This window comes from Monodon monoceros, unplaced genomic scaffold (genome assembly GCF_005190385.1).
Source record: "Monodon monoceros isolate NGI ecotype Baffin Bay Population unplaced genomic scaffold, NGI_Narwhal_1 Super_Scaffold_5, whole genome shotgun sequence".
NCBI lineage: Eukaryota > Metazoa > Chordata > Mammalia > Artiodactyla > Monodontidae > Monodon > Monodon monoceros.
In genome coordinates this window covers 32,788,354-32,812,854 of record NW_021703782.1, presented here as the reverse complement: position 1 = coordinate 32,812,854, position 24,501 = coordinate 32,788,354, and the positions used below count along the sequence as shown (strand labels likewise).

The 24,501-nt window shown below is 54.0% G+C and overlaps 3 protein-coding genes across 19 annotated transcripts; 1 reads left to right on the top strand and 2 right to left on the bottom strand.

The window, feature by feature from the left end:
* Positions 1-203: 203 nt before the first annotated feature.
* Positions 204-7,988, bottom strand: ARID3C (AT-rich interaction domain 3C). 4 transcript variants are annotated; one of them, XR_003790742.1, is made up of 7 exons: positions 6,565-6,945; positions 4,656-4,728; positions 2,682-2,865; positions 2,243-2,532; positions 1,499-1,681; positions 539-717; positions 204-434 (listed from the first exon to the last, which is right to left on the bottom strand). XR_003790742.1 is itself a non-coding variant. In XM_029202354.1 (7 exons), exons 2-7 carry the CDS (start codon positions 6,880-6,882, stop codon positions 617-619), a joined length of 1,149 nt encoding a protein of 382 aa, XP_029058187.1. In that variant the 5' UTR covers positions 6,883-6,954; positions 7,787-7,988; the 3' UTR covers positions 204-616. The 4 variants fall into 4 exon arrangements, 3 of the variants coding, with proteins under 3 accessions (XP_029058187.1, XP_029058189.1, XP_029058188.1); XM_029202354.1 differs by adding an exon at positions 7,787-7,988 and having other exon boundaries at positions 204-717; positions 6,565-6,954; XM_029202356.1 differs by adding an exon at positions 1,177-1,266 and having other exon boundaries at positions 204-717.
* Positions 7,989-8,415: 427 nt separating this feature from the next.
* Positions 8,416-16,523, bottom strand: SIGMAR1 (sigma non-opioid intracellular receptor 1). 11 transcript variants are annotated; one of them, XR_003790743.1, is made up of 5 exons: positions 16,250-16,512; positions 15,924-16,124; positions 15,698-15,790; positions 8,988-9,092; positions 8,482-8,570 (listed from the first exon to the last, which is right to left on the bottom strand). XR_003790743.1 is itself a non-coding variant. In XM_029202358.1 (5 exons), the coding sequence occupies exons 1-5, from the start codon at positions 16,398-16,400 to the stop codon at positions 14,533-14,535; spliced, it is 732 nt and encodes a 243-aa protein (XP_029058191.1). In that variant the 5' UTR covers positions 16,401-16,512; the 3' UTR covers positions 12,122-14,532. The 11 variants fall into 11 exon arrangements, 7 of the variants coding, with proteins under 7 accessions (XP_029058195.1, XP_029058191.1, XP_029058196.1 ...); XM_029202358.1 differs by lacking the exons at positions 8,482-8,570; positions 8,988-9,092 and adding exons at positions 12,122-14,704; positions 15,049-15,163; XM_029202360.1 differs by lacking the exons at positions 8,482-8,570; positions 8,988-9,092 and adding exons at positions 14,656-14,922; positions 15,049-15,163.
* A 3,502-nt stretch (positions 16,524-20,025) lies between these two features.
* Positions 20,026-23,737, top strand: GALT (galactose-1-phosphate uridylyltransferase). 4 transcript variants are annotated; one of them, XM_029202353.1, is made up of 11 exons: positions 20,026-20,052; positions 20,479-20,648; positions 20,906-20,981; positions 21,072-21,120; positions 21,245-21,374; positions 21,526-21,582; positions 21,736-21,858; positions 22,143-22,275; positions 22,378-22,461; positions 22,782-22,936; positions 23,204-23,737. In XM_029202353.1, the coding sequence occupies exons 2-11, from the start codon at positions 20,541-20,543 to the stop codon at positions 23,282-23,284; spliced, it is 996 nt and encodes a 331-aa protein (XP_029058186.1). In that variant the 5' UTR covers positions 20,026-20,052; positions 20,479-20,540; the 3' UTR covers positions 23,285-23,737. The 4 variants fall into 4 exon arrangements, with proteins under 4 accessions (XP_029058186.1, XP_029058185.1, XP_029058183.1 ...); XM_029202352.1 differs by having other exon boundaries at positions 20,047-20,261; XM_029202350.1 differs by having other exon boundaries at positions 20,048-20,179.
* Positions 23,738-24,501: the final 764 nt, after the last annotated feature.

Genomic DNA, 24,501 nt, shown 5'->3' with positions numbered 1-24,501 from the left:
GTGTCGTGCCAAGGACACTCAACATTGTAGTGGCAGAATCGGGATTTGAACTCAGGCAGTCTGATTCATGAGACTGAGCTCTCCTACTCATGGCCTTTGCTATTCTGTCTTCTCTGAGAACCCCTGGCCCAACACAGCCTGTGCATACCACATAATTCCTCCCCGACCCACAGGCCCAAACAAGAAGGAAAGGAGGCACTGGAGAGGGAGGGACCGCAGCTTTATTATCCAGATATGACCTGAGGGACATCTTCACAACACCCCAACTCAACCCTTCACCTGGCTCCTGAAGAGAAGCAGGTCTGACTCGAAGAGGTGGAGTCCTAGAGATGATATTGACACAAGGGAGCATATGAGGAGATGATGGGGGTTACCGGGGGAAGAACTCTTTGGTAGATGCTGCTGGAGTTGGCCAGGGAGGAGATGCCCTCCTTCTGCAATGAGGTAGATGTAACATCAGAAGAAATCTCTTTGGCTTCAAGTCCACATGGCATGGTTGAGGGGGGGAGTGGCCATTCCCAGGTCCTAGAATGGGCACCTTGGAAGAATGGGTTGGAGGGGTGTCTCCTCCCCCCTCAGCAATGGGGTTGGGACTCTCAATTTCAGGTGTGAGGTCTCAGGGTGAGGCGCTGGAAGGGGGCCCCATCAGGGGTGGGGGTGCAGAGTTGGCTGGGCCCTGGGAAGCTGGCACGGGCTGGCAACGGGCAAAGAGGACGCCTGGCAAAGGGGTGAGGAGATGGTAGAGGGAAAACACAAGCAGAAAAAGGCGAGGCAAAGAAACAGAAGAGGGAAAAAAAAAAGTCAGTGTCCTGATTGCTAGAACACCACACACAGAGCCCTGCCATAACCAATGACGAAAAGCCCCTTGAGTCAGTTAGAGACTCCTGTGCCAATACAGATACCCTCCAACAAGTAAACAAGAAATATTTACACTGATACATAGGCCCATGACAAGACATCCCATGGTATTCATGCCAGAGAGGTCATGCCTTGGATCCCATGCCATGTAGACACCCCCTTTAATCCATGCCAGTGTAGCAATCCCCTGAATCCCATGTTACCCATGCAAGTTTGGATATCTCTGAACCTCATGCTAGTAGAAAAAGTCTAAAATCCCCATGCCAGTGTAAATACCCCTGACCTCATGCCAGTATAGACAGCCTGCAGTACCCATACCAGTGTAGACCACCCCGTTGATCTCTAGGGCCATGTTGATACTGCTGATACCACTGCCTGCCAGATTGAGAGGCCCATCCAACTGCTCTTCTGTCCAGGAGGGGGCAGGGGAGTCACATTTTGGGGAATCAGACTTCAGACTTACAAGCTCCCCCCTCCATCCCTATAGAGAGCCCCCATTCCAATTCCGCCACACACCTGTAATCACAGAGTTGTCTACTGAGGGATCTATCTGCCCCACCTCCAATGCCTATGGGGTGATGGGTCTGTCCTCCCTCATTGCACAGGCCCTAAGCCCTCTCAGCAACAAGCCCCTCCTCACCCCTCAAGGGAACCTTGCCACGGGGCAGGAAACTGGGGGGTGCGCCGTGTCGAGGTGGGTCCATGGGCCCCATCAGCACAGCCCTCTTCTCTGGGGGCTCCTCTGGTGCCACCTTCTCACGTGCAGGTCCAAAGGCTAGGCCCACAGGCAGCGCCAGTCGAGGGGTTGGAATTCTGCTCTCCTCTGAAAAAACAGGTCATTTAGCTCCCCTGACCCAACCAACCCTGTCTCTGCATCTGGTTCTCCCCACAGGCCTGGGACCAAGGGAGGTCATCCAAGCTCAAGCACCAAGTTCAATCTCCCCTCCCATCCAGTCTCCGAATAGAGGCTCTGAAGCTGGAGAGCCCCAAAAGGCCAATATATCTGACTAGGTCTGTCCCAGACAATTTGGGGGATTTCCTTGCTTTCGGTTGTTAAATAAGCCAGGAAAAACAGGAGGCATAAACCACATGCAAATAGGAGCCCTGGTGTTGAATGAAGCTGCTCTGGATAAAGTACCTTTTCCTGAGCTTCAGGCCCACACCGCAGTAACCCATATCCCAGAGCTCCCAAGGCTTCATTGACCCCAAACATCAGGACCCCTAAACCTGAGCATGCACCAAACCTCAGTGCCCCGTCAGTCCTTACTGTCCCCATACTTCGATGCTCCCAGACCTCAGAGTTTCCACGTTTTAATGTTCCCTATATCTCAGCCTCCCCCTAGGTCTCAGAGACCCTCAAAGTTCAGCCGCTCTGCCCTCACACCTTTCTTAATGGGGCTCGGGCTCAGCTGCGCGCAGGCGTGCGCCGGCAGGCCGGAGGCGGAGCCCTGAGCAGTGCGGGGGCCGGGCGTGGGCGCGGGAGGGGCGGGCCCGGAACCCGAGGCGGGGCCAAGAGTGCCCCAAGGGGACTGCCCCGCCAAGCCGAAGAGTGGGGTGTTGGTGTAAGCTTGACGACGGCCTTCCCGCCGGTTGCTGTCGATGGCGGCCTGGAGCTCCCCCGGGGAGCTGAGCGCCCGCGTCTCGCACTCGTACGGGTACAGATACTTCATGTACCTACGGGCGGACGGGGTGGGGTGGGAGGCTGGGCCCAGCCGATCAAGCCCCACCCCCGGACACGAACCCCCGGGGCCCTCCGCGCCCCGCGCCCCACCCCCGCTCCCGCGCCTTGCTCCCACCGCTCGCGCGCGCTCGCTTGGCCTCACTGGGTGCGTAGAGTGAAGGCGGCCGACGTGATGGTGGTGGGCAAGCTGAGGCCGCGCGTTACCTCCCGCCACACCTTGCGGTTGATGACTTCCACCAGACCGCCCTTGGCCGTCACCAGGCGAAACAGCGCGTACAGGTCCAGCACCTGCTTCGCCATGATGGGCACACGGTTCACTGGCGTCCCTGGTCGGGGGGTTGGCAGAGTGTCAGGACACTAAGACTGAGACCCTGTCTGCGGGCATCCCCAGGGACTCGAGGAGTCGGCTGCCTGGACCTGCCTGGGTGAGCCCCAGGTACAGGGCGGGACCGTCAAGAAAGGAGGGGAACAGGGAGGGATGGGGAGGTGGGATTGCAGGCAGAGCCCACAGAGCCCCCAAGGCCTCCATTGTAGCAGGAAGGGTGGGAGGCTAGACCAGGGGTTGGCAAACTTCTTCTGTAAAGGGCCAGATAGATGGTAAATGTTTTAGGCTTTGCAGGCCAAACAGTCTGTCAGAACTAATCCACTCTGCAACTGCAGCCTGAAAGCAGCTATAGAGGATATTTAAAGGAATGAACGCGGCTCTGTTCCAATAAAACTTTATTTACAGACTCTGAAATTCGCATTTCACACGTCCAGAAATGTTATTCGTCTTTTAATTTTTTTCACTATTTAAAAATGTGAAAAACATTCTTTTCTCATGGGCTGTTACATTTGGCCCGCAGGCTTTAGTTTGCCGACCTCTGGGGTAGACCATAGGAAGGACTTCCTGACTGTGCTGAAGAGCCAGACTCCCCTAAGCAGCGGCCCGGGGTGGCTGCCAGAGGCGGGAGGATGGTGGATGGGAGAAGAAGCAACCCCCGCCTCGGCTCGCCGACTCCGCAGTCCCCGCCGCCCCCGCCGGCCAGCCCTGACAAAGGGGCCTGTCTGCGCTGAGCGATGGGCCCCAGTTAATTCCTTACCGATCCCGTCCCCTTCCGCTGCCGCCTTTGGACCCGAACAATTAGCTGCGGCCTGATTAATGGGGGGAAATTATCGGTCCCGCGGGATCCCCTCTCCCCGCACAGGGAGCAGAGGAAGGCAGGGACCTGAGGGAGGCAGAGCTGGGAGGAAGGGGGCGCTAGGATCTGCTGAGACCACCCTACCCCACCCCCCAGTGCAGGGGAGACCAGGAGGAAGGGGCAGGGAGGGGACGTTGGGACCAGAATGACCGGGCCTTTCTGGGGAGCCAAAGGACCTGGAGCCCCACGGAGGGTTCCTGGTTAGGAAGGGACCCGAAAGGGGTTCTGGGCCTGCGGTGGGGGCCTGAGGGACTTTGGCCAGCAGCTGCACTAAGGGAGGGGGGCAGTGAAGCCAGTTAATTAGCAGCTTATCAGGCCGCACTCGTGGAGTGAGTTAATTAGCTTTGTAGAGAGATATAATGAGTCAGTCTTCCGACCCATGAATCTGCGGAGAAGCCTAAGTGACGGACTGCCGCCCAGCCTGATCCCCTCCTGGACCCTTCTTGCATTCACTTCTGGCTCTGAGATTCCTGGAAAGGAATTCCTTCTCCTCCACAGCCCCTGCCTACCCCTTGAGAAGTCCTCCCTTCAGTCTAATTCCAGTCCTTCCTGATGCAGAACACCTTGGGTGTTTCCTGCCTGAAGCAAGGGGGAACTGAGGAGAGACAAGGCTGGAAGAGGACCAAGGCATTCCAATCCCACTCCCCCAATTCTGGGAACCCCCCCAACCCCAGGCCAGCCTCCTACCAGTTCCCCCTCCCACCCTCCCAAGTGATCCCACACTCATTAACCTGCCAGTGGGCTGGCCACTAATTAATCCCTGGGTGGAGAAGGGGAGCAGGGTCAGAGGTTAAAGACGTTATTGAGGGCCCAAAGGATACATGCTGCCAAGCCCAGGCCTCTGCAAAGAGGACCCAAACTGAGGACTAAACCCTGGGGTTTCCCTTCCTCAAGCCTGGTAAGTGGGGGTCCTTCCCTTGCATCAACCCACTCACCCCTCTTCTGCATGAAGCTAAACAGGTCATCCAGAAATTCTTTCCTCTTGGGGTCTGCATCGAGCTCGTACAGCTGGGGAAAAACTGAGGTCATTTTCCAGCTCTGCTACCCAGCCCCCACCCCACCCCGGGACCCTTTGGACTCCAACCCCCAGATTAAGGATCCCCAGCTGAAGGGGTAAGTAAGTTCTGAAATGTAGACTTCCTGAGAGAGCATTGGGTTCTCTCCCCTGGGGGCAGGTGTGGGCACTTTTTTTCCTGATACACAGAGACCCCTCTACTGGCCAGTGGTGCCCTGGGCAGCTCAAACCACCCATCTGGGGAGTAGGGGAAGAGAGAAAGCTACGGAGGCTTAGCCTGCCTTCCAGAGCCCCTTGGAGGAAGTCAGGCTGGTGCTGTGTTCCACATTGAGGAAACCGACAGATATATCTGAGCCACTCATTCACTCATTCATACCCGCAAGGGCTTCTTGCTGTTCACATGTTTGTGTGCCAGGGGTGGGGATGAGGGGCAGAGATGCCTCTAACCCATCCCTCAGGCAGGGTGGATGCTCAGAAAAGCTCCTGGATGGAAACCTTGGGCCCCTCAGCCCACATATCTTCCAGGAACAGCTTCCTGCACTACAGAAGCTGCCCCACAGAGGCAATGGCCCTGAACCACCCAGGATCTGTAGGGTCAGGACTTGAAAGGTCCAGGGGTTATCCCACCTATTCTCAGTCACCTGGAGCTCTACTTCCAGTATCAGCTCTCAAATACCCCCCAGGAGGGACAATCCCTAAAGTAACAGAGTCTTTTACCCAGAGTGACAGTCCCTGTATAACACCCATAGGTAACACTCCACCTGCCAATAAGAACTCTCAGAGCAAAAAAACACCCATGAGTAACAAACCCCAAAGATGCACCTTTAGATCTACACTCCCACAAGAACTGAGCCCTACGTCTTAAATGGATACCCACAAAAAACACACACAGTCTCCAAGTAATAATCCCCAGAATTACACCCAGGAGAAACAGTCGCTAGAGTCACATCTCCAGAGTAACAGAGCCCCGAGTAACACTATCAGTTTTACACTAACACCACAGAGTCTAAGCATAGATGAACACTTCTGGAAAATACCCAAAACCAACACCCTACGAGTAACACCACCAGAATAGCACACCTAGAATCTCAGCCCTGCATAACATCTTCTTAATGACAGCCTAGAGTAGTGCCTTCGAATAACATCCAGGTGGGTTCCGCAGGGATGAAGAACCTCAAATTAAGGCCCTGTGAGTAAGGTCTTATCATTCCCAGCTGTACAGGAGCCCTTTAGTCACACTGCGGCTGTAGTGGCCATCACAGGCTGGGAACTGCCACCCATAGAACTCAGGCCGGGGAGAGGACATGGGTGGGGAGAATGTGACAAGGAAGAGATGAAGTGGGTATCAGCTTGCCAAAGGAGCGGCAACCTCCATTCCACTTCCAAGACAGAAGTAGACAGCCCAGGACACCCCCACTGGTCACTGGAATATGACCTTGTGACTTGATGTGTGAGAAGGTATGGTAGTGCTGGCACTGGGACCCCCAGATCCCCCTCCCTCAGAATCCTTGAAGGCTCCTGCACCCCTCCCACTTTCCCTTCCAGCTTCACCAAGAGCCTCCAGTCTGTCAGCCTCCATGTTTCTGGGCGTCTCCTGCACCTCACGGTGTGTGCCTACGCACTTCTTTCCATGTCTCAGCATGTCTGTCTCTCCCTCCCAGTCCCCGTCTAGCCTTCAGTCTTCCCACTGTCTCTCTCCAGGTCTCTATGTCTCTGTCTTTCCATCCTGCAGAGCGCAGTGGGGTGGGGTGGGGGGGCTACTGATCACCTTGCTCTGCTTTTGCCCAGAGAGTAGGAAGGGGGAGGGCCTGACACTGAGAGGGTCCTACCTGCTTGAACTGCTCCTCATAGGTCCACTCATGGGGATGAGGTCCAGGGGGCTGGCTGGAAGGTGAGCTGGTGCCCTGGGTCCCTGGGTGGCTCTCCTTGGCTGCCTCCTCTTCTGTGCCAGCTTCCTCTCCTTCCTCATCCTCTTGGGCATCCTCCTCTTCCTCAGCTCCAACCTCCCCCAAGCCCCCGTCAGGGGCCTGCAGGGTCCGGGATCCAGGAAAGGAAGGCCGCGGCGGTGGTGGTGGTAGGCGTGGAGGGGCCAAAGGCCCCACCCCCTGGGCCAGTCGGGCTGCCTGCTGTCTCTGCAGGGCCTCCATTACAGCTTCCAGGCGCAGTCCCCCCACTGGTGGGCCAGCTGGCACCAGGCGCTGCCCTGAGGAAAGGGCTGCCTGTGGAGGAGAGAATTATGCGTGTTGCACCTGCTCCCCCAAAGCCCCCAACACAAGGGGAGGTGGTTATGGATTCAGGGAAGTGCAGGGGGGCCATAAGGAAAAAGACAGAAAGACAGCTTTCTCAGAGGTGGACGGAGAGGTAAAAAGAGCAGGAGAGACAGAGACCAGACCCAAAGAGACAGAAACAGACGTTGACCGAGGACAGGTAGAGACTGAGCAGATCAAAGAAGGTGACAGGGACCAAGAAACAGAGAGAGATGGAGAAGAAAGAGATCCAACAGAGAGGGAGAGAGACAATGACAGGGAGATATGGGGATAGAAATGAGAGATGGCGAGAGACAAGAGACTGAGAGGGACCAAGGTGGAGGGTGACAGAAATATCAGACAGAGACAAGAATGGAGAGACAGAGACGGGGAGAGATGAGATTGATAGAGATATCCGGTAGAGAGACCGGGAAGGTAAGAGAGATAGAGGAGCAAGAGATAAATATCAAAGACCTGAGTGACAAGCAGTCCAGGGAGACTGACAGACAGACAGAGGCAGAGGGAGACAAATACTGAGGCCGGGGTTGAGAGAGAACAGGCAAAGACCGACGCAGCAGGAGACAGAGACAGAAGAAAGAGATTAGAAATAGAGACCGGGCAAGACAGTAAATAGAGAGGGACAGAGACAGGGAAAACAGACGGAGAGACGGGGCAGAGACGCAGAGGACCAGAACCGAGGAGGAGAGGGAACAGAGGATGCCGGGGGTAGAGACGGGGACGGGGACGGGGACGGGGACAGCAGCGTCTCCACGCCCGCTCTCTGGCTCCCCGCGGCCACACTCACCAGCCTGGCGCGGCCCGCTGCCCCCGGCGTCTCCACGGCGCTCTCTCCGCTCAGCCCGCCTGTCGGGCGGGCCCTGTCTCAGCTCGGTTCCCTGTGCGGGGCCCCTGCCGTGCGCTCCTGCAGTCGCGCGCTCCTCCGGCCGCGGGGCGCTCACTCGCTGCTCTGCCGGCTGCGGCCGCGGGGGCGGGACCCGCGAGGGGCAGGGCGGGCGGGGGCGCAGGGAGAGAGGCCCCGGTGGGCTCTGCCGCTTCCAGCCCCCCAACAGGTGTCTCCCACCCTCCATACAGCCAGATTCGGGGGTGGGGGGGAGAGGGCGCTGGAGTGCTGCTGGAAATCGTGCAAAGGAGAGTGAGGAGTCCACCACCACCGAACTCCGGAGCAGGGCCCCTCCCAGCCTCACAAGTCGGGGGAGGGGGGTCCCCACACCCTTACTCAGTGCCCGGCATCCACATACAAACATTCGTGTTCGCACACCAACACACCCTGTCACAAGTTCAAGGTACACAGCCGCCCTATCTCACATACTTGGTTACATAAATACTACAGCGCCAAAGGCCTGGACAGGCTGTGATCTGAGGGGACTCACTCTGTGGGGTGCTGGGGTGAGACTGGAGGGTCTGGGCAGAACAGAAGCTTCTCCCCTGCCCTGCCCAGGTGCTGTCCCCAACTGCACGCACGCTGCAGTTTGCACAATACGCGCACATGGTGGTGAACTCACTTCTGCACCCACACACTCAGAGGTCTCTGAGCTCATTCCACACCAGCAGCAGGGCACACATACCACCTGCAGGTACAAAGCCACACGGCTTTTAGCTCTTTTGACGTTCTATTATGGAAATTTTCAAACATATACCCAATAAAAGTGAGTAATATAATGAACCTCTGGCAATCCTCAGAATTTCAATAGTGATCAGCATTTTGCCCATCTTCACATACATCCTCCACCCATGTTTGCATGACTCCCCAATCTCTAGCTCCAGACACCTTTAGCCAACTGCTCCAGGCCCACCCTACTCCCAGTTATCCTCCAGATGCTGAGATGCTGTTCCTTAGCAGCCCTGGACCCCACTCCTCTTAAGCACCCTCATCCATTCCCCAGTTTCTTCCTGTGCGGAAGGGAATCGACCTACTAAAAGCATTGAGAGTCACCGGGAGGTGATGCCAAGTGTGAGTGAACAACACGCCTCTGTAGGAGTGATACCTGGCATAGGTGTGAAACTCTGCTGTGTCAAGCTCAGCACCAGGGAGCACCACCTGACCTCATTCATACCCAGTGAGGCACACTGGTCTCAGGGCCAAGATTCCTCTAGGGGGCAGAAATTCAGAGGTAACTTTTGCCTCCTCCCCAACCCTCTCCCAATGAGTCTGCTCCTCTCAGACCCAGCTTGCCCTGGTCTGGACCACCAGCTCTTCTCACCAGGATCTTGTGGTGGGTGACAGCCCCCTGCTCTGTCTCCAGCCTCCACCCTTGTCCCCAGCCCAGCTCCCACTGTGGCACTAAGTCCACATTCTCTGTGGCCCATCTCTGGCCAGCCACACTGAGGCTCAGTCCTGCTCACACTCCAGTGCCCACCCGCTCAGATTTCAGGTCTGACAGCCAGTCAGATCCCACTTCCATTAAGAGGCATTGGTGATCCAACCACCTTCAGATCCAATGCCCCTGCCCCCATAGGTTGGCATGGTATAAGTTCTCCTGGGGCAGAGTCCAGCCCTCTCTGCTGCCATCCCTCTCCAAGGCAACTCCTGTGCTCAGCTTGCCTCCCAACTGTGCCCCCCACCCAGCTTCCCTAGCTGCTCAGAAGAGAGAAAGTACCTGGAGAGAGATGAAGGTAAGATTCCTGTTGGAAAGGTAGGAACTGGCTTGGGGACATTCCAGTTGAGGGTTTGGAGATTGCTTTGGAGGGGGTGGAGAGGGGCAAGTGCTTTGGAGGGGGTGGAGAGGGGCAAGGGACTTGGACGCTACTCCCAAAAGAAAAGAATCAATCAAGCATAGTAAATTCACCTTTGGGGTCTGAGCCAGGAGGGTACAACTGGGGAGGGCAAAGGGGAAGGAATAACCTGACTGGAACCTGGTTTCTCTCTCTCTCCATCTGTGAAGAGGAAAAGCTGTCTCAAACCCACACATAGCCCCCTCTGATCCTATACCTCACAGAGACAGACAGACTGACCTAGACATCCATTAATCCAACACATACTGACTGAGCACTTACTTTATGCAAGGCACTGTTGGACACAGGAGTAAATAAAACAAAGTCCTTATTATAATGGCATAATTCCAGTGGGGGAAATGTATATTGTGTCACATGGTGATAAGTAAAATGTAGAAAAATAAATCTGGGTTGGGGGGAATAGAAAGGGAAGGGTGCCATTAGTTACCTATTGCTGTGCAACAAATTACACTCAAACTTAGAAGCTTGAAAAAACATCTGTTTTCACAATTCTGTGGATAGGGAATTCGAGAGTGGCTTAGCTGAGTGGTGCTGTCTTTCATGAGGTTGTAGTAAAAATGTTGGCTAGGGCTGCAGTCATCTGAAGATTTGACTGGGACTGGAAGATCCACTTTGCTCACATGCTCTGTTGGCAGGAGGCTGTTCTCCCTAGGTGGGCCTCTCCATGGGAGAGGACCTCATACCAGAGTGTCCTCCCAACATGGCAGTTGGTTTCCCCCGGAGAGAGTGACTAAAGAGGGAAGAGTGCTTTTTATGGCCTAGTTTTAGAAGTCTCACACCATCACTTCTGCCATATATTAGTTGTTAAAAGTACATAACTAAGTCCAGCCTGCATTCAAGGGGAACGGAATTAGGCTTCACTTCTTAAAGGGAAGAGTATCAAAAATTGTATGGAGGGATTTCATTTTATTTATTTATTTGGTTGTGCTGGGTCTTAGTTGCAGCAGGTGGGCTCCTTAGTTGCGGCTCGCTGGCTCCTTAGTTGCGGCATGTGAACTCTTAGTTGAAGCATGCATGTGGGATCTAGTTCCCTGACCAGGCATCGAACCTGGGCCCCCTGCATTGGGAGCTTGGAGTCTTAACCACTGCGCCACCAGGGATGTCCCCTGCAGGTATTTTAAAACCAACACAGAAGGGCTGATATTACCCAAATGTTAAGGGAAGGACTCGCTGAGCAGAAACTGAAGGAGGGGAGGAAGAGCCATGCAGTCAGGAGAACAGCAGGTGCAAATATCCTGAGGTGGAAGTGTGATGTGTCAGAAGAAAAGCAAAGAGGCCACTGGGCTAGAACACAATGGCCAAGGTGAACACAATGGTCAGAGGTAACATAGACCTTGGAGCAGGTTCTTGGAGGCAGTGAAAGGACTGAATGAGATGGGAAGCATTGCAAATGTCTAAGCAAAGACTGAAAGTCTGACTCTGGCTGTTGTGTGGAGAACCCTCCACAAGGGATGCAAGCATGAGGTTCAATTAGGAGGCCTTTGCAGTAATCCAGGCAAGAGATGATGCTGGCTTGGACCAGGGTGATAGCAGTGGGGGTGGCAAGAAGTGGTTAGATTCTGAATATGTTTTGAAGATAAACCAGACACGATCTGTTGATGTCTTGAATGTAGAATATGACAGAATGGGAGGTATCCAAGATGACTCCAAGGTGTTTTGGCCTAGGCAGCTGGGTAAATGGAGGTACCCTTAACTGAGGGAGTAAAGACTACAGGAGGTGCAGGATTGGGAGAGAAATCAGTTCGCATTGAACACTTTAAGTTTGAGATGCCAATTAGATGACCAAGTGGAGATGTCAAGTGGAGATGAAAGTGGTCAGATATCTGAATCGAGCTCAGAGGAGGTTTAGACTGAGACAAAAAATTAGGCATAAGATACATAGATGGTCCTCAAGATCGAACCATGTTGTTGCAAATAGCAGGGTTTCCTTCTTTTTCATGGCTGAATAATATTCCATTGTAGATATATACCACATTTTCTTTATTCATTCATCCTTGAGGGCATTATGCTAAGTGAAATAATCAGATAAAGACAACTGCTGTATGTTCTCACTTATATGTGGAATCTAAAAACAAACAAACAGGGCTTCCCTGGTGGCACAGTGGTTGAGAGTCTGCCTGCCAATGCAGGGGACACAGGTTCGTGCCCTGGTCTGGGAGGATCCCATATGCCGCGGAGCGGCTGGGCCCGTGAGCCATGGCCGCTGAGCCTGCGCGTCTGGAGCCTGTGCTCCTCGACGGGAGAGGCCACAACAGTGAGAGGCCCGTGTACCACACACACGCACAAAATAATAATAATAAAAATAAAAACAAACAAAAAGACTCAAGTCACAGAAACAGAGAACAGATTGGTAGTTGCCAGAGGCCAGGGGTGAGGCAGGGCCAGGGGGAAAATGGGTGAAGGTGGTCAAAAGGTAAACTTCCAGTTTTAAGATAAATAAGTCCTGGGGATGTAATGTACAGCATAATGACTATAGTCAACAATACTATATCGTATATCTGAAAGTTGCTAAGAGAGCAGGTCTTGAAAGTGCTCATCACAGGAAAAAGCTTTGTAACTATGTGAGGTGATGGATGTTAACTAAACTTATTGTGGTAATCATTTCACAATATAGACATATATGAAATCATTATGTTGTATACCTTAAACTAATAAAATTTTACATGTCAATTGTATCTCAGTAAGACTAGTATATAGACATATAGATGGTATTTATTTATTTATTTATGGCCACACCGTGGGGATCTTAGTTCCCTGGCCAGGGATTGAACCTGGGCCCCAGCAGTGGAAGCATCCAGTCCTAACCATTGGACCTCCAGGGAATTCCTTAGATGGTATTTAAAGTCATGAAATGGTTGAGATCACCTCAGAGCAGTGTAAACCTGGGAAGTGAGAGGTTGAGGAAATGAGCCAGATCTAGCAAAGGAGGCAATGAAGGAAGAGAGTAGTGTCCTGTAAGCCACAGGAGTCTTTTAAGAGTAACTGTGTCAAATGAAAGTGAGAAGAAATAAACACTGGACTTAGCAACAGAGATGGGGAGGGGCCTGGGAGCCTAGTCCTATGTGAAAGGTAGGGATGACAAAGGGAGCTGAGGCATCCCTAACAGATGGGGGCTCTAAGCCTAGAGGCAAAGCTGGGTTACAGGGTGGGAGAAATCCTGAGGCTTGGCTTTGCAACCTGTGATCAAACGGAGAGGCCCCAGACAGGACCTGTCATGGCCAACAATGTGGTGGTGGTAAGGTGTCAGGATGGCCACCTTGCCTGGGCCTCACATTCATTCTGAGCCACATATTTAGACTTTTGATGTTGCTTCCAGATGGTTATACATGTAGTCTTTTATATTTTTACTCATTAGAATATCAAATTTTTAGAATGTACATTTTTTTATAATCATGTTCCTTCCATTTTTAATATAACAGAATCCTAATAAGTGAGAGGCCTGGGCCTTGCTCATCTTCAGAACAGGGCCAGGAAGAGGGTGAGGTAAGTGTAGGACCCTTGGGAGTGTGTACTTCAGGCACCTCTCTGGCCTCATCCTAGCCCCAGCCCCCCACTACCTTAGACACCACCAGATAGTGTGCCTGCTCCCCAGCCCCGGGAGCCTCCACAGAAGCGGGGGGTCCTGGAAAAGGCAGACTGGAGAGAAAGAACTCCTGCTCTGGGTGGACGTGGACATGATACCCTGGAAACCTAGAAAAAAGGAGTTGGAGAGTGACTATGCCTTTCAGCCCCAAAGTGGCTGCACACTGCCACCCCGTGGTCATCCAGGGCAGGAGTCCCGGGACTGTGCCCAGAACAGCACTGGCAGAGACGAGACCAAGAGCAAGACACACACCACCTCACCCAGCCATGAATTTCTGAAATTGTGGCATTCAAACCTGGTGGAGAGAATCTTATTAAACATGCAGATCTCAAGGCCTCAACCCAGAACTGATCTCTGGGGATTGGGCACAATAATCTGTAGAGTCCACGAGCCTGCCAGGTGATTCCTGGGAACACTAAAGTATACAGTAAAAAGCTGCTGTCATAAACTGAATCACACAGCAAGGGAGAGGCCTTCCTGAGGCCCCCAGGAGTTAGAGGTCCTCCTGCTGCTCAGACACGAAAAGAAATGAGACTGTTCAACAGGTCTTTATTGACAGACACAGATAGATGGACAGAGAATGCAGCAAAGGCAGTGTCTGGAAGCTGTAATAAGTGTCTGTGTGTGTGCGTGCAGAAAAGGCTTTCTCTAGGCCAGCGGCAACCCCTTGGACCTGGGCCCACCTGTCTAGGTCCTCACCCCAGCACTGGGCTCTCAGCTGAGGCCAGCCTCCCCATTATACCCTGGAGGGAGGTATAACCTCAGCATTTGCCACATTCTTCTGGTTCTCCAGCTAACTTGGTTGCGAGGGTGGGGACAGGCCATGAGGGTACTTGCATAGCAGGGGAACAGAATGGGGTAAGGCATATGGTGAGGACAAGGAGATGAAGGGGAAGGGCATCACAGCTGCAGGTGAAGGGAGCCTCCACAGGCAGCTCCTCTTCTCCCTCATCTCCCCCAATGGCTGCTGGGTTGAAGGGTCAGACCCAGGCAATTTGTAATAGCCACCCCATCCCTAACTCCAGAGCCCTGACTAGGGGCAGAGAAGCTCTGGAAAGGCCTGAGTTAGTGAGTCGAGCTTGTGGGGTATGTGCTCGAACATGACTGGCCCCTTTGGTATACGTGGGGGTCCCTCTCTGCATGGGTGTGAATGCGTAATGCTGCCGTACACACAGGATTCAGTATCTGAATGTGTGTCCCATGTGTTCCCATGACTATGTTTGGTTGTATGCATGTGTGTCCCTGCTCATACACCAGGAACTCAGTATCTGCATGTTGTGAGTATGTCCATGTCTTTTCACGTGGGCTCCAGCAAGTGGATGTGTGCAGGCCTGCCCGCTCCTGTCCATCCACAGGTCCTCCTTCAGGCCTGGCTGGTCAGGGGTCCTGGCCAAAGAGGTAGGTGGTGAGTTCAAGCCGGAGGCCCCGGGCATAGGCTTGAAGAGTATAGAAGAGGGTGAGGAAGTCCTGGGTGCTGAAGATTGTGTCAGCCAGCGCGAAGGCCAGGGTAGATGGGATGACACCCCGGCCATACTCCACCATCCATGTGTTTGGCCCCCACTCCACAGCCGTTGCCTCACCAGGCCCGTGCACCACTGTCTCCCCTGGGGGTCAGGGAACACCCACATGAAGAGCCTGGCCCTGCCCTCCCATTGCCACCACCTCCCTAGCCTGTGGGCTCTCTAGGGGTAGGGAATGGAGAGGGAGCTTCAGGAAAGGAAAAGCCTTACCTCACTGGCCTGGCTGCCCATCTGCAAGGGTACGAGGCTAAGGTGGCCACTCTTAAACTTTCCTGTGTGGCATCACCTGGCTCATGTCCTCTCTTGGGGGAAGCTTCACCTGGCCCTGCACCATTGTTTGGGAGTCATGGAGGTCTGCATTCCCAAGCCTCACTCATGTCAAGCAGAAGTTTAGCTAAACTTGGGCCTGTTAGATAGGGAGAGGTGAATATAAGACCTGCCAGGCTTTCTGAGAAATGTAGCTGTTCAGTTACAATGTCGGCCATGCTTGTAATATTCAACCTCAAACTTACTTAGAAGTCCAAATGTTTCATTATACGCAAGAGGGAAGACAACTGTCTGCCTTGTCTTTGGGGGCATGAGAGCATTTCTGATCTCCCCAACAACTGCTGGAATACTGGATGATTAAAATCAGACGTGGTTAACAGGGAGCTGTTATGTTTTGTTTCCATTTGACAGAGGAAGGCAACAGAGACCCTGAACCCTGTCTCAACCAACCACCTGGGGCTTAACTAGAGGGCAAAGGAACTAGGACGAGGGCCCCTCAACGCACCCCTTTTCCATGCCATGGCTCTTTCCTCCAACTATAGGCACCCAAGAATGAAGAGACCCACCTCTCTAACAGAGCCACCTTACCCACCTGGGTAGAAGACCTCGCTTTTGGTAGTGCCCTCTCTCCACTGGTGGAAGGTGCCAGAGATGATGGTATCCGAGATCTCAGCCCAATAGCGCCCTGAGAGACAATCAAATGGACACTGAATATCAGGGTATCCGCTCCACTCGATGGCCTGGCCGAACATCAGGAAGGAGGGCATGGGCCCTTGTACAGCCCCAGCCTCCCAGTCCGGCCCGCCGCCAGCACTGACCCGAGTGGCCGCTAGAGCCCAGGGCGGTGCCGAAGAGCAGCACGTACTCGGACAGGGAGGCGTGCAGAAGGCACATGGCGCCCATCCAGCCTCCCGCGTTCACGAACACCCACTGCAGCTCCTCGTCGGGCAGCACGTGGCCTGGGTGCAGGCGCCGCAGCTCCACGATCAGCCGAGAGAAGGCCAGCTCGTGGTCCAGCCCTGGCGGGGGCAGAGGAACAACCAAGTCAGGGCCAGCATCGGTCACGAACTGGGGAACGGTGCCCCCGGAACCTCCAGCTACGCCCGGCCCTCCCCAGCCCCCTGCCCTCCACCCGCCGCCTCACCGGCGTACTGCCGAGCCAGCTGCGCGATCTCTTCATGCTGGAAGACGAAGCTCTGAGTGCCCAGCCAGTGCCAGACCACCTGGGCCAGCATAGCCACGGCCGCCAGGAGCAGCGCGGCCCACGCCCACCGCCGGCCCACGGCCCACTGCATCCCAGCGGGCGGCCTGGCCCAGCGCAGCGCAGAGAGAGGTGGGGGCCTAAGACTGTGACCCTCACTGCCTCCGTGTCTCTTGGCGCGCCGTCTACGACCCGTTCCCCCGCCACCGCCGTGGTACGGCTCGCCCTGGCCAATCGGAACTGCCAGGGCACCGGGGCACCGCCTCTCGGGTCGAACCATTATCTCTCGTGGAGCGGGGAGCCGGGTGCGCCGAAGGGCGGGGCGGCGCCGCGCGCGTCAGGAAAGGGGGCGGGGCCAAGCTCTCCTAGCTACAGGCGTTGGGGTATCTAGGCACGCTCTCGCCTAGCGCCGTTCTACTTGGGGTTGCGGGGATGGCGGTGAGACCCAGAATGGACTGGCCCGCCTGGGCTCCCTGACTGGTGAAGCAGGCAACCCGGAAGCAGGGCCTTCCGGACTTGTGATGGTTAAGGCCCGCCTTTGCTAGCACAGGAGGTGGGAAGGAGGCTCTTCTACTTGGGAACGTTACGGACGGCTTTTGGAGGCGGTGACACCTGAGCAGTGTCTTTAAGAGCGATGGGAAGGGCATTCCAGTGAGCCAGTGAGACCTACTCCAAGAGCAAAGGCACCAAGGAGAGACAGCGTGGGGTCTTCCGGGGGCCAACAATTCATTCTTTATTCTGAAGTACAAAATATGAGAGGAGGGCCTTGTAAGCCAACTGAAGGTTATCGGCGGCGGCGGGGATTGGGGGGGGGTGGAGTGAAAAAGGAAGAGAAGCAGAAAAGAAACGGAAGAGAAAAGAGGCAGCATAGTGCAGTGATAAGAAAGACACTCTGGACAGGACTGGGTTAAAAGCCTGGCTCCCGCCACCTACTGGTTGTGTGATCTTGGGCAAGTTACTTAAACTCTTTGTGACTCAGTTTTCTCATCTGTAAAATGGGATGAATAAAAGTACATACCTTTATTGGGATGAAGCCTAAATGAGTTAATATTTACAAAGCAATTAGTGTCTGGCATGTGGTGTCATATGTGTTAGTTATAGCAATAAAACATAAAGCAGAAGAGAACTGGAAGAGTGTAGCCTCACACATGAGAGTAATGGAATGGTCAACACAGTCAAATATAATTGAGTGGTCCTATGAAATGACTGGAAATGGTCATTGGGTTTCTCAGTATGGGCATGTAGCAGAGATTATGCTATACATTCACAAATCCATTCCTTTTGCTCTTGGGCAGCCAGTCTACTTTGTAGTTAGGTGAGGCCATGTGATTGTGTTCTGTCCAATGAAGTATAGGCAGAAATTACATATGCCATTTCCAGGTCTGGCTCGTAAAATCTGTGAAATTCTCGACACTCACTTTCTTGTCTTATCTAATATAGTTACATACAATTAAGTAGTGGAGAATTCCAAATGCTGCATGGGACAGAGCTCTCCCTCTCTCCCACAATGGACCATGGTACTAAGCCACTGAGTTTGGAGGTTGTTTGTTACAGCAGCTAAGATTATTTACCCCGACTACTACAGGGCAAAAAACATGTTATAGTGTACTGTGCGGGTAAGAGTAGAGGCTGGGAAGATGAACTAATTTTTGAGAAATTTGACCAAGAAGGGAATGATAAAAAAGGGATTATTTAGGGCTTCCCCGGTGGCGCAGTGGTTGAGAGTCCGCCTGCCGATGTAGGGGACACGGGTTCATGCCCCGGTCCGGGAAGATCCCACATGCTGCGGAGCGGCTGGGCCCGCGAGCCATGGCCGCTGAGCCTGCGCGTCCGGAGCCTGTGGTCTACAATGGGAGAGGCCACAGCAGTGAGAGGCCCGCGTACCGCAAAAAGAAAAAAAAAAGAAAAAAGAATGCCATTTGCAGCAATATGGAGGGACCTAGAGATTATCATACTAAGTGAAGTAAGCACATAATGCTGGGACTTCCCTGGCGGTCCAGTGGTTAAGACTCCACGCTCCCAAGGCAGGGGGCGCAGGTTGGAAGCCTGGTCGGGGGATTAGGATCCCACATGCCGCACAACGTGGCCAAAGAAGAAAAAAGAAAAGAAAAAAAAAGCATTTACAAAAGTAAATAAGCAAATAGTTAAAAAAAAAAAAGCTGATAATGCTTCCTGTTTTTCTCCATCTTGAATTCCCCTCAGGGTGCACCACAGTTGTGGGGGCAGCTGCAGCGCTGATGCTGTAGCAAAATTTGTTGTTTACTGAAATAGCAAGGCAACATTCCCTTTCCACAAAAAGTGTATCTTTTATCCCCCTTACATCCCTATTACATGTGCAGCCAGTGGGACATGTAAAACTCTGGTTTCTTAGCTCCCTGCTCCCTGCCCTCTACCTAGTGGCCTCTTTAGATTCCAGTCTGAGGCCCCTGGGCAGAGATAAGGTAAATGACTTATGACCCAGTTTTTACATCTGAGCTTAGCAAAACACCTGGCTTGTCCTGGCCTGGTTTGGGGGAAGGGGCCTCACTGCTACTTCCCAGCTCCTAGCTCACTAGGTTTCTATCTTAAGGCTCACTGAGGGAGTTTCCTGGTGGCCTAGTGGTTAGGATTCTGGGTTCTCACTGCTATGACACAGGTTCAGTCCCTGGTCGGGGAACTGAGATCCTGCACACGGCATGGCCAACAAACAAACAAACAAACAAAAACTCACTGAAGTCTCAGAGGCATTTCAAAGCATCAGGAAGAGCTTGGAAACTTGGGTTGAAATCTCAGCTTGGCCACTTATCCTCTGGGTGATCTTGAGGCCTCGGTTCTCCACTGTGAAATGGGGAGGAGGTTCAGATAATATTTAGATGGCTCTATAAAGTGTCAGGGGAGGAATTAATTTGAAGTTTATCCTAGTGTTAGCCAACTGGTTTTTTCCAAGGAAAAGTTGGAGAAGGGACAGGGGTGTGCAAAGGAAACACCTCTGACCCCACCCAGATGGTGGTTGGAGCTACTGATAGTCCTGTCCTCCCCACATTTTCAGATTTCTTATAGCCCTCTTACCCTGACCACTTCTTGTGCTTTGTGTGTGTGTATATATGAGAGAGAGAGAGAATATGATTACTTAGCCCTTTTTTCCCAAACCCGTTTCTGCTGCCTGGTGGGGCTAGGGCATGGTTACGGTGAGGTACCCACTCCTCCAGATAGTACCTGAAGCCAAGGTTTAGCTGAAGCAAATCAAGCCCCACAGCCCCTCACTCCCACCTCCTTGCCTTTCCTCTGCCCGAGCCACCAAGCAGGTGAGTGAGGTGACTGTGGATCCAGAGTTATACCCTGACTTACCCTAGAATGTAAGCTCTGGGAGGGCTGAGTCTATGCCTGACTCGTGCACACAGGGACATCCCTTTGCGCCATGTGGAGCCTAGGGGCCTGGCACGTGGTGGTAGATAGTAAATATTTGCTGAATGAATGACCAAATGAATGACTTTAAGAAAGCAAATAACTCTTGTAAGCATCCTGGAGCAGAGGGATCTGTGGTAAGCAGCTTTCACAGAGGTTCTTCCAGGGTAGTAAGTGGCTTTGGCCCTACAGTGGGATCATCAAAGTCGCCTCCTGTAGCTGTAGGCAGTCCTGAACTCCGCCCCCAGGTGGCCGGGCCGGCCCTCAGATAGTCACGTGCTTGCGGCTGTCCAATCAGCGAGGGCGGGGCGAGGGCGGGGCGAGGCGGGGCGGAGCCGGGCCGACTAGGCGGTGGGGGCGAGGTGAGCAGGTAGAAGTTACCGAAGGTATCTCCACCCGGTGGCCTCCTGGCGCGCAGGGGAGGGTGTCCTGAGCAGCGCCGGCAGGCGTCGGAGGCGGACGCCATGGCCACAACCTTCCGGGCGAGCGGTAACCGCAGGGCGGCCGGGACTCGCTGGGAAGCAAAGCTGAGCCCTCCCCTTCCTTAGGAAGTTGTCGTCCCTGCCCGCAGGTCGGCGCGCCCACCCGTCCAGGCACGCGCGGCGAAGGGACACGCCGGTGTTGGGGCTGCAGGCTGATTGGCGCTGGGAACGCCCAAGCTCTGGCCTTTAGCTCCTGAGTAGGGTGGGGACAACAGGGTGCATCCGAGCCTGGGCCTGCTGGTGGGTAAGACCCAGGGGAGAAAGGGGCATAGGGCTTTGTGACTGATCTTGACGGTTTGCCCCCAGAGCATCAGCATATCCGCTACAACCCGCTACAAGATGAGTGGGTGCTGGTGTCAGCGCACCGCATGAAGCGGCCCTGGCAGGGGCAGGTAGAACCCCCGCTTCTGACGACAGTACCTCGCCATGACCCCCACAACCCTCTGTGTCCGGGGGCGACACGGGCCAATGGAGAGGTAAGTCTTTAGATCCTACATCTGCAGGCTGGGCCCCGGGGGGAGTAGTTCCCCATCCACTGCCCTTAGAGCTTCTCTTCACCCTACAGGGGAGTGGACCCTAGCCCTTCGCCCCACAGGGGAGTGGACCTCTGGGTCATATCCCACCAAGTCTTTTTGACCTCAGAGTGGCCTTCTTCGCGCCTTGTAGCCTTGAAGCCCATCAGATGACTGGTGGTATGGGCCAGCAAATGCTTCTAGCCCATCCTTGTCTGTAGGTGAATCCCCACTATGAAGGCACCTTCCTGTTTGACAATGACTTCCCAGCTCTGCAGCCTGATGCCCCTAGTCCAGGTAAGTTGGATCTAGCTGCTGTTGGGGAGAAAAGAGGCTGGACCTTGTTGGGGGACTTCTGTTGCAGAGAGTGATACCCCTTTATCTTAGGACCCAGTGATCACCCCCTTTTCCAAGCAGAGGCTGCTCGAGGAGTTTGGTAACTATGAATTTCCACTCTTACACCCTTCAACCCGAGGCCTGGACTGAGCACTGGGGTTGGGCCCTGCCCCCAGCTCAACGAGCCCTGTATCTCTGTCATCTCTCCCTCCTTTACCACCTAGTAAGGTTATGTGCTTCCACCCCTGGTCGGATGTGACACTGCCACTCATGTCAGTCCCTGAGATCCGAGCTGTCGTTGATGCATGGGCCTCAGTCACAGAGGAGCTGGGTGCCCAGTACCCTTGGGTGCAGGTCTGTGAGGTCGCCCCCTCCCCTAGATGGGCAGGGAGGGGGTGGTGCAGTTTGGTTTTGGGAAGTGGCATTTTTATTTCCACAGGTTGTGTTTCGGAGGGGTTGACTTGCTGTCCTTTTGGCTATAAAGCTCCCTACCCCTACTTCATAGATCTTTGAAAACAAAGGAGCCATGATGGGCTGTTCCAACCCCCATCCCCACTGCCAGGTATGTGTGTCAGGGGCTTCAGTGGATATCTGGACTGAGTCCAAGACAGTGTGGGGTGGGGAACTGGAGTAAGGGAAAACAGAGGAAGTATGCTAGTGATGTGGAGGCTTGGAGGTGAGGGATACTGTCTGCTCTTCTCCTCCCCCTTGACAGGTGTGGGCCAGCAGTTTCCTGCCAGATGTTGCCCAGCGTGAGGAGCGATCTCAGCGGACCTATCAGAGTCAGCACGGAGAGCCCCTGCTAATGGAGTACGGCCGCCAAGAGCTGCTCAGGAAGGTGGGAGAAAGCTGGATCTTGTGTCCCCAGGAAGCCCGTAACCTCACCCCAAAAAGGAGAGGTGTGTGAAGGAGGAGGGTAGAAGGGAAGTAGCAGAGAGACTTGCTAGGAGGACATAGCAGTAAGCTAAAGGAAAGGTGATGATGGCTTAGACTAGGGTGGTAGTGGTGGAGTGGTGAGAAACCATCGGTTTCTGGGTACGTCTTCTCTTCTCCTTCCCTTGCCTATTTGCTGACCCCCCTCACACCCACCTTGATGACCTCATCTCCATTTGGTTGGCCTAGGACCGTCTGGTCCTAACCAGTGAGCACTGGTTAGTGCTGGTCCCCTTCTGGGCAGTGTGGCCCTTCCAGACACTACTGCTGCCCCGTCGGCATGTGCGGCGGCTGCCTGAGCTGACCTCGGCTGAGCGTGACGGTGAGTCTCCCAGGTGGGACCCTGGGGCCAGGCTTTGGATGCGGATGGTTCTGGTGGGGCCAGCATCTGGGCCCCAGACTGAGAGTCAGGCTCTGATTCCAGATCTAGCCTACATCATGAAGAAGCTCTTGACCAAGTATGACAACCTATTTGAGACATCCTTTCCCTACTCCATGGGCTGGCATGGTGAGGCTTTTTGAGTACCCATATCTAACCCCAACACCATTTCTGGGCTCCTGGGTCCCAGCTTAGTGGACTGCAACTCCCAGCAGGCCTTGGAACACTTGCTGGGGAAGTGTTCAGGGCAGGGATGCTGGGACTGAGAGTGGAGAAGTGAACGTGGTGAAACTATGTCTCCCAGTGGGCTTTCCAATGCCTTGTCTCCTCTCTGGCAGGGAATGCTGGAAGATGTAGTTTTCAGGTACCTGCTATGGTCTGGGGGTAAGAGCTAGGCTGAAGAACTAAGAAAGGACTCTTCCCAACTATCTCTGCCTTCTTCCCACCAGGGGCTCCTATGGAATCAGAGGCTGGAGCCAACTGGGACCACTGGCAGCTACATGCTCATTATTATCCTCCACTCCTGCGTTCTGCCACAGTCCGGAAATTCATGGTTGGCTATGAAATGCTTGCCCAGGCCCAGAGGGACCTCACCCCTGAGCAGGTCTGGACTTGGAGCACCCTGGGTCCTTGGGTCCCCTTTTCCCTCCTATTTCCTTAAGGGATCCCAACAATCATGACCCTGAGAATCCCCACAACCTGGGTATTTCTAGGGACTCAGGAGCTGACTCCTTCATCCTCTGGCTATTCCAGTGGTCGTTCTCACCAGCCTCCCCACCCTGCATGCTCTCCCCCAGTGTCTAGCGTCTCCTAGCACTCACCATTCTGGGCAGCCCTTACCCTCTCTGATTATCCGCTTTCCCCCTTCCAGGCTGCAGAGAGACTAAGGGCGCTTCCTGAGGTTCATTACCTCCTGGGGCAGAAGGACAGGGAGACAGCAGCCATCGCCTGACCACACTGACCACAGGGCCTTCTGCCTGAGGGAACTAGGGCCTAGGGTTTGGGCAGATGTGGGATCAATAAAACTGTGCTTCTCAAACTTTAATCACATATTCTAACACCAGAGGAGTGTGAACTCTGATCCTTGGGGGTCTGGGGTTAAAGGCCGAAGGCGTAGCTCCAGCCACAACTTTTCTTTGCCAACAGATGTGCAAAAACTTAAGGGCACAACCTCCCCACCTCTTTGCCCCAAATCTCTGAACAAAATTAATACTCGTGTCATGTCTGGCTTTTACTCCTAGAGTAACAAAGGCATCCCAGTTTAAAATGGTTTTAGAAACCTTTGTTCTTGTCTTTGGCTGAGGCTTTGGGAAGGCCAGAGTCCCCTTTACTACCATCCCTAGGGTGTCAGCTCACCAAGCTTGGGACTGAAGGTTTGGTCGGAGTGGGTGAGCAGGATCCTTGTCCCATTGGTCAGTGGCTAGACCCTAGGCTCCTGGCCAGAACCCTGGCTTTGTGAGTGGCTGCAGCTTGGCTCTGCTCCAGCCCACAGAGGCTGAAGGGGCGGGTAGGGAACGTGTACGTGGCTTTGTGTCCTTGGCCTTTCCAGACTCCCACGTGCAGCGTGTATGCATGGGCTCTGTACACCTCTGTTGCCCCTGTGCCCCAATCATTGCACAGGGCAGAAGACAGCTCTGGCAGGGAAGGGGTGCCAGAGTTAGGAGCCTCAGGGCCATGGTAGGAGGGGATGGTTTTTGGAGTGACCCTGGGTCTACCCCCTCCCCTCTGGAGCTGTTTCCCTGGCAAGACTGTAACTGTGGGAATAACAAGTCATACAACCCAGGAGACATGATGCCACCTAGGGTCCTCCAAACTTTTAGGTGAGGACAGGAGCTTGTGAGTAATGCGGGAATGGCCAGAACACTTTTTGTCTCCATTCTTCTCAAGGGAATTGAGTCTCTGGGAGGGGAAATCACACAAGGCTGGACAGTGATGATCTGACCCAGGAGAACCTTGGCTGCCTGCCTTCCGGTCCAGGATTCTTTCTTCCTAGAGACCCTGGAGGGGAAGGGTCAACTTGGAGTGTTACCCTGGTTTGGAAGAAGCTCAGACAAATGTACACATTTCCCTTGAGCCCCCATTGGCTGGGGAGTGGAACCCTGGATGGGAGACATACATAGCTACACACACACACACACACACACACACACACACACACACACACACACA

Excerpts from the sequence above, each read along its gene's own strand:
- SIGMAR1 (XM_029202358.1), bottom strand. The coding sequence starts at position 16,400 with ATGCAGTGGGCCGTGGGCCGGCGGTGGGCGTGGGCCGCGCTGCTCCTG. Across the intron at positions 16,125-16,249 it reads GCTGGCTCGGCAGTACGCCG|GGCTGGACCACGAGCTGGCC; the intron begins GTGAGGCGGCGG and ends TGCCCCCGCCAG. Across the intron at positions 15,791-15,923 it reads GGGCTCTAGCGGCCACTCGG|GGCGCTATTGGGCTGAGATC; the intron begins GTCAGTGCTGGC and ends ATTGTCTCTCAG.
- GALT (XM_029202350.1), top strand. The coding sequence starts at position 20,155 with ATGGCCACAACCTTCCGGGCGAGCG. Across the intron at positions 20,649-20,905 it reads CGACACGGGCCAATGGAGAG|GTGAATCCCCACTATGAAGG; the intron begins GTAAGTCTTTAG and ends CCTTGTCTGTAG. Across the intron at positions 21,859-22,142 it reads GCCAAGAGCTGCTCAGGAAG|GACCGTCTGGTCCTAACCAG; the intron begins GTGGGAGAAAGC and ends TGGTTGGCCTAG.
- ARID3C (XM_029202356.1), bottom strand. The coding sequence starts at position 6,882 with ATGGAGGCCCTGCAGAGACAGCAGGCAGCCCGACTGGCCCAGGGGGTG. Across the intron at positions 2,866-4,655 it reads TAGCTTCATGCAGAAGAGGG|GGACGCCAGTGAACCGTGTG; the intron begins GTGAGTGGGTTG and ends CCCCCCGACCAG. Across the intron at positions 1,682-2,242 it reads CCCGAGCCCCATTAAGAAAG|AGGAGAGCAGAATTCCAACC; the intron begins GTGTGAGGGCAG and ends CTGTTTTTTCAG.